Raw genomic sequence first — 7,800 nt, forward strand, 5'->3', positions numbered from 1 at the left:
AGCCGTTTTGCCAAATGATTTTTCAGAATGACTTTGGCTCATCTAAAGAAGTGGTTTCACCTCGTGAGCTAGAGCCAAAGCCGTTTTTGGAGAAACCAGAGCCCTGCCAAAGGGACCCTTAATCTACCCTTCAAAATAGTATTCTGACTTCCTTTTGACCATTTTCATTTTTTGGTTATTTCTTACCATCTAAATTTACCATGCTATCCCACCCTGGTCACCGACGGGAGCATCCCGCTCCCGACGCCGGCCGGCCCGCCTCCCTCCCCATTCTCATCCTCTGCCAGCCAATCCTATTAAAGAAGTTACATCTTAAACATCATGGTATTGCACATTTCTGAATATGCTTCTGCTCAAAATAATAAATAAATAATTTCAAGTAACATTTCCGAATATGCAACTTTTTCAGTGTATTGGTTATAGCATTATTATCCCTATAGGCCAATAATCACAATAAGTCAAAGGTGACTTTAATTTGTGTCATGTAGCTTTGAGTTGAGCTTTATATGTGCGTACTTTTTTGGTGCGCAGGAATTTCACATAAACCATATAGGAATTGGTTCAAAAACACAGAAAAAATACAGGATTCAGGAAATAATCCTTCAACTCAAAGGAGCCCTAACCTCGTAGACATGCTCGGGGATAGCTTAATTCTGCAACACCTACTGTCCAAATGTCTGCTTAGTTGTTTTATTCTTTTGGCTGAACATAGTTCTGACAAGAATGGGGCTATGTATACAAACATCATGTGTGGCATTGATGGGAAGATGAAAAACGGGCTTGACACTTCTTTGCATTTTTGTTGCATAATTTTTTGAATCCATATTACAGTTATAATGATCCTACTATCTTCACAACTGAGCTAGTAATGGATGGATCGATGTCAGCTGTTAAAACAATGGTGATTATGACAGGTAAAATCAAGTATCGAACCTTCCCGCCTTCCCTTAAATGTGTTTGTGTGTTTCAGATTTGATTAATGCTGACCCTGACTTGGCATGTTGTGTTGTATAATCACACGAAGAAAATAATAATGTGAACCAAGCAATCTGTAGCACTAGTCACAAATGTGAGTGCTCACCTTCTTCACTCCGAAGGACCAAGCTTCACATCGGTAATGCATGTCGGGAACCGGTTCCACGAAACATCGGCAATGACAAGGTTTTGCATCAATGGGGGTGTAGGATCCTGGCAAAGAGTGGTTGGCACGATGTGCGTACCCAAGCGAGGAGAGGGTGGAGCAATGCGCATCATGGAGCACTGGTGAAGAGCATGAGGCGGTCGTCGCACGATGGCAAAGCGATGTTGTGTCCCCCCCCCATGTCATCAATGTGGTGAGCAGGTATATGCATGACACTATAGTATTACGTATAGAGGTGGTCTATATAATCTTGAGCTACTTAAAGGGAACCTCTAGGATAGGGTTTTGGCTGAAAATATATTGTGATGTGGATTAGGCGGGTAGAAGCAAGGATAGAAGGTCTACATCTAGATATTGTGTTTGTAGGAAGCAATTCTGTCTCATGGCAAAGTAAGAAACTAGAGGTGGTGGCTCCGTCTACTGTAAAGACCTAATATAGAGCAATAACATTGAGCTTGTGCGAGATGGTGTGGTTAAATGTTTTGTTGAGTGAGCTACAAGTGCTGAGAAATAGGACTAGATGTTTCATTGTGACAACGCTTTGGCTATCAATATCGCAAACAATCTGGTTCCATTTGACCACACAAAGTATGTGAAGATTGATATGTTTTTCATTAAGAAGTCAGACAGTGGAGTGTTAAGGCTAGAATACATCAAATCCCATAGTCAACTTGTTTTTATAAAAGATCTAGATCAACATGAGCTAAGTTATAATAGGATGGAACTGACAAATATTTTTGGCCCATCTTGTGGGGGGTATTGGTGTAAAACGGAACTTATGTGATGAATATTTGTGCAAATGGTATGAATAAATAGGAGGGTGTATGTGATGGTGAGAACAGTACATTGAAATTCCAAAAAATCAACATAAATAAAGCAACTAGTCCCATTAGTAATGAGCACTATAGTCGTTCTTGTTTTCTCCATACTAGATTCCATTTGAAGAGTCGGCACATTTACTTATTCCTTGTGCATGATGAAGCTCAAGACATGAAAGTCAACATGGTACTAGATTTGGTCTCTAAATATTTACTCTTTCTTAGAGCATCTCCAACAATGCTTCAAATTGGTGCCTCAAATTAAACTATAGGGCTCTGCACACGAAAAACTACTCCAACGGTGCCTCATTTTATAAAATTTGGTCAAAAAAATATAGGGCACTCTCTCAAGTGCCTCAAATATACTACACCGTAGTGCACTGCCCTATTATCTAGATTTAGAGCTTTACTGTTGGAGCAGAATATTTTGTTGGTGCTCTAAATCTTATAAAATATACTCATTTTTACATTATAGGGCATTTTTATAGGACACGTTGTTGGAGATGCTCTTAGTAGGTGTGATGGCAACCTGAGTATCTGTGGGGGTTTTTTTCATTATAAGTGACAAGTCTAAAATTCATCAAGGTACTATTTAAAAAGGGGAGAGACTTCATGAATGAAACTAATTAGATATTTATTGGACTCCTGGTTATTGTGGTTAGCCTCATAAAACGAGGGCCTGTTATAACTCTGTGATCTTAGTTGTTAGGGCATGTATAACCCCATTAAATGAGGGTCTTTTGAGGAATCTCTAGGGTGTTAAGTGCAAAAAGGTCAAGAAATTTTTTTTTGCGAAAAACTTGTCTCTTATACATAATGTCTCTTACTGGATTAATGTTTTAGGTGCTCAGAATTATATAATACAGTTTCTTAATTGTCTTTTCTACATGAAAAAACTAGCAAGAGGACATTCGACGACAAAAGGACGAAATATGTTTTCTACATTAAATTGTTAACTAATGAATACAAACTACATTATTTGGTTACATTTAGCCTGAAACAAGTTATATTTTGGAACGGGAAAGTAGTTATATAAACACAGGCTGCTATCGTATTCGTAATATTGTATCAAAAGGGAACTTCAGCACAACAGCCATTAGAGTTGGCCTCCGTACCATTACCATCTCTGAATTTCAGGTAGCTAATCAGATGGGAGGTTTGCATCTCTGAATTCCAAACCTCTGAAACTCCACAGCTATTCGTATAAGAGCTGGACAGTTAGCATGATTTTTAAAGCCGTTTGAGCACACGGACTTAACCATCTAGTCTCGTAATACGTATTACTAGGCTAGATTTGTGACCTACGAGGGCGCTACCATGTAGATAATACGAGGGCGGAACAACCATGGCAGAAAAGGTTGTGGGTATGACACGCAAATTATATTGATCCTTTCAAGCAATACTTAAAGCGCCAGGATACTTATAGTAGTACCACCATTCTGAAACATAGTAGCGCCAGGACGAAATATAGGATCGTCCAAAAACATACTCTTAACAAAAGTTTAATTCAATAAAACCTCGGTGCCAGAACCTAGCAGACTTCACAAAAGAGCATACTTAGAACACCCTGTATGGCTTCCCCATGGTGCTCTTGACGTAGAGGCATCTCACCTGCACAGCACACAGCACAGCATGTTATAACCAAGTCCTTCAGCATATGTACATTCTGAAATGTTCATTAGATGTAAACACAACAGAAGCGGTTATTAAGGTGAAGGCGAGCGTCACTCACATTCTGCCAGTTCTTCTTCAGAAGGGAAACAAGGAAGTTGACGCTCATCTGGATGTTCTGCTGGATCTGCTTCTCCTCCATCGCCAAGTTGCCAACGGCAACACCCATGCAAAGAACCTTCTTGAGCTGGAACTTGACGGTTGCCTTAGTCTCGTTCACCTTGGACTCGAGGGATTCCTGGTGAGTAACCAGGGTCGGGAACTTGCCTGCAGTAGTGATATCAACATGATTCTATCAGCAGGGCAGACAATGCAGACCATACATAGCAAAAGCACTCCAGATGCACTGCTCCCAGAGTACATGTCATTTGCATGTGAACATCAAATAGCAAATAATAAAAGAGTTTTTAACATTAGCAGAATGTTGGCTTGCAGCAAGCACTGAGTGCCAAATTAGTCATTATCATGCAAAACTGCATACAGAAATATGAAACAGCACTGCATGTTACAGATTACCATGAGAAGTAACAATCATGTCAGAAATGGACTACTTGCCTGCCTTGTTGAGACCAGGACCAAGGAGACGGGGAATCTGCTTGATGATGGCCTCTGATGCCAAGAAAGCATGGTACTTCTTGGCAAGCCTCTTAACAAGCTTCTTGTTCTTGTTCATTTTCTTGAGAGCCTCAACATCCATGTAGTCAAGTCCCATCTTCTCGGCCTGCAAATGCAGTAAAATGGTTTTGAGTGAGGAAGAGTTGATCCAGATAGAAACAGTGCATGACATTATCTGGGCAAAAGCTCTCAAACTTCCATACAGTTGATCAGGATTTGTATATACAGTTTTTAATGCAAATGGAATCAACCACAAGATTGGACTGACCAATACATGCCAGTCACAATTGAATAATTCAAAACACTGGTGTTTTTTCAGTTCAACAACCATTAGCATGTTCAACATACAAAAAAGTGCATGTTGAAGCAGACCATCAATGCTTGCTTACCTCCTCAACATGCTGGGCATCACCAAGCATGCACACCTTCATCTTGGGACGAGGGATATGGGGCAACTTAACAGAGCCACTGAAACGCTTGTCCTTCTGTGGATCATAATTCTTCAGACCAATCTGAAGTTCCACAGTCTCAGTGAACTTCCTATTCTTCTCCTTGGCATCCCCAACAATCTGGGAGATGGCATCCTTGACAGACTCAGACTGCAACTTACTGCAATAATTTCAGTACAATAAAATTAATTTGACAAAAATAGTCAGTCTGGATGGGAACACTACTCTAGAATTCTAATTATTCCTGTCAATAGGGAGAATTGTAGAATGAAAAAACTGCAGAATAATCAATCATAATAAACAAACTAAGTGAATCTATCTCATATATCAAGACAACAACCTGAATCTATCGCACAAATATTTTCATTATGTGAACAAACTAACAGCTGGACCCTAACTCCCAGATAATCACATTGGATAGGCCTGCTAATAAGGTGTAACCCACCCCAACCCATAGCCAATGAGTCAAATGTTGTAGCCCAAGTGTACCCGAAAAGCTAAATCAAACCTACCACAAACCCTCGGATTAAACCCATGGCACATGCTAAGTGATGCTGTCAGGTCGCTGAAAGGTCCATCACCGGGCTGTTCTAACTCATGGAGAAAAGTAATCCAGATGAACACGAATAGAAATTGATGAGTGAGGCATCCAAAATCCATCCACTGGTAACACAGCAGCAATTGGGGATGGTAGGATACAAATTTGACTTTCTCACCATTTGTTAAAAACATGTTTCTTCATAAAACAACAGAAAATGTCACAGAAAAGCCAAACTCGATGGCCATTAGCATCGGCCAGCCAGCATTAAATCCTGCATATATTTGTTGTAGGAAAGAGCTCGTGAGCTGTGGTGGAAACCATGTGATCACTTCCATTGAACACAGTCACACCTCGCTTTCCAAATCCACCACTAATCCGGTGAAAAATAGTCAAAAAGAACAAAACAGACTGCAGCAACATGGATTCAGAAAAACAGAACCAGTGCAGAGAGTGATGCAGCAGACAAATGGATCAAGTAAACAGAGCTGCAGCAGATAGGTTAAACAAATCACTGATGGAAATGCACAGAATAAGGGTTTAACATCAGTGCTCCTCGCCTTCTATGCAAGTTGCCAGCGGCAGCATATCAAGGCTGGCGGCAGCCTGTAGACGAGACGAGTGACAAGTGCATCCTCTCCGGCGCCAGCCTGCGCTCCTCATACTAACCCTCTTGTCCAGTGTGGTGACCCACACGCAGAGCACTGCCACTCTGGGTTTCGGGCGGGGGGGGGGGGGGGGTCGTTGGCACCAGTAACGCCACACAGCTCAACCTCGCCGCCGTCCACCGTAGCGGCGGCCCGATCCCCGCCCTATTTCCCCTGCACACGCCAACCTGTCCCAGCTCCCGTTTCTTGTAAACCCATGCACCCAACCCATCCCGATCCATGACGAAGCAAACAAGTTTCCACCCATTTACACCCAGCACAAATCAGAATCCGCCAACCCCCTCCCCCCAAAAAAAAAGGCAACAACCGCCCCGTTAGGACTTGTTCAGTTAATCCCGTTACCCATGGATTGAATGGGATTGAAAAAATTAGATGGAATTGGAAAAAATTAAGAAGAAATTTGACTTGTTTAGGATTTAAACCCATCCAATCTCACTCAATCCATATGAATTGAGAGCTAACCGAAGCCTAGCAGACCTAGACTGGAAAGACCGCTGCTGCTAGATTTCTTATCATCCTTAGATCGATAACATAGCCTACAATAATCAAACGAAAAATAAAACAAATACATAAGACATTGATCTACTAAGGCACGATTCAGCTGCAAAGGTCCCCTGTAGGACCAAATCCTACCATGGCAGTGGACAAGACAACTACACGAAACCGGCATTTCTATCGCAAAGAACTGATGCACAACAAAGCGGATGCGATGGGAGAAAGAGTACCTCATGGCTGCAGCGGATAAATCAACTCCCTGTGGAAGAAACAACAACAAAAATAAAACAAAGAAAGGTCAGATACAGTGAAATAGACAACAGATTGAGAAATCGAGCCGTCCGCAAGAGGAGATGGCCGTCGCACAAGGAAGCGTACCTGCTTAGGGTTTGACCCGAGGCGAGCAACGGAGCGAGAGGAAGAGGACGGAAGCGGCGGCGCCCGGTGTTATATGAGCGATGGGAAGTGGGAACGGTCTCGAAGCAAAACCCTAGAGCGAGCTCCCGATGGATGACGCGTGTTAGGCTTGGAACCGTCGGATGCGGGTACGGACGTTATGGGCCCTTGGGCCTCTTCCGGATGTCTGGGCCATGTCCGTCCGTTAGTAAAATACCTCTTGCCATGGACTGAAGTGGTTTTGGATGCGACTTCACCCGTTAGTAAAAATACAGTAAATATTTTTTCAATTTTTAAACTATAAACAATGTCTCTAACTTTCTACAAATCTAGGTGTACAAAAATAAAAAAAATAGAAATATCACTAGAAATTTTGTTAAAATTATTTAGCTATAGAAAAATAGAAAATTGTACAAAAGAAATCTAGAAAAATTAAAATCATTATAATTGATGTATAAATGGGCTATAAAACTTTACACGACAAATATATGCAATAGTCAATAGCGTGAAATACATTAATGTCTCATACATTTTTGATGGTTGTGTTTAAGCTTTTGTTGTAGAAAGTTTTTGAAACACATTACGGCATCAATTAGAATGATTTGTAATTTTTCTATGTTTTTTATTTTTCTAAATAAATGATTTTTAGAAGTGCTGGAGATATGACCTTTGAACATTTTTTTGAAGTTGTATATTAATTTGTATTTAGAATTTTAGCAGAACTTTTTAGAAGTTTATAGGGTTTTTTCATGGTTTAAAAACAAATGTCTCTAACTACTATCCATGTTGTAGTAAATTTAGGCCATGTTTATTTACCCTCAAGATTATATAATCCAACTTAAATAAGTTAAGAGGAAAATAAACAACACGCATTATTATGTGGATTATATAATTTAGATATCTATAATAATCCATAAATAGGTTATTTGGTGATTATATAATCTATAAGCTGAATTATATAATCCTAGGTGGAATGAACATGGCCTTAGTTTATTGCGTTACCTTGACA

General features: G+C 40.5%; 1 protein-coding gene across 1 annotated transcript; it reads right to left on the reverse strand.

The window, feature by feature from the left end:
- Positions 1–3,329: 3,329 nt before the first annotated feature.
- Positions 3,330–6,855, reverse strand: LOC100272335 (60S ribosomal protein L10a-1). Its single transcript, NM_001294174.2, has 6 exons — positions 6,774–6,855; positions 6,626–6,654; positions 4,635–4,854; positions 4,186–4,351; positions 3,692–3,897; positions 3,330–3,570 (listed from the first exon to the last, which is right to left on the reverse strand). The coding sequence occupies exons 2-6, from the start codon at positions 6,628–6,630 to the stop codon at positions 3,517–3,519; spliced, it is 651 nt and encodes a 216-aa protein (NP_001281103.2). The 5' UTR covers positions 6,631–6,654; positions 6,774–6,855; the 3' UTR covers positions 3,330–3,516.
- Between the last annotated feature and the right edge of the window lie 945 nt (positions 6,856–7,800).

The sequence above is a fragment of the Zea mays genome, chromosome 1 (genome assembly GCF_902167145.1).
Source record: "Zea mays cultivar B73 chromosome 1, Zm-B73-REFERENCE-NAM-5.0, whole genome shotgun sequence".
Taxonomy (NCBI): domain Eukaryota; kingdom Viridiplantae; phylum Streptophyta; class Magnoliopsida; order Poales; family Poaceae; genus Zea; species Zea mays.

Excerpts from the sequence above, each read along its gene's own strand:
- LOC100272335 (NM_001294174.2), bottom strand. Across the intron at positions 4,352-4,634 it reads ATGCCCAGCATGTTGAGGAG|GCCGAGAAGATGGGACTTGA; the intron begins GTAAGCAAGCAT and ends CTGCATTTGCAG. Across the intron at positions 3,898-4,185 it reads TCCTGGTCTCAACAAGGCAG|GCAAGTTCCCGACCCTGGTT; the intron begins GCAAGTAGTCCA and ends TCACTACTGCAG.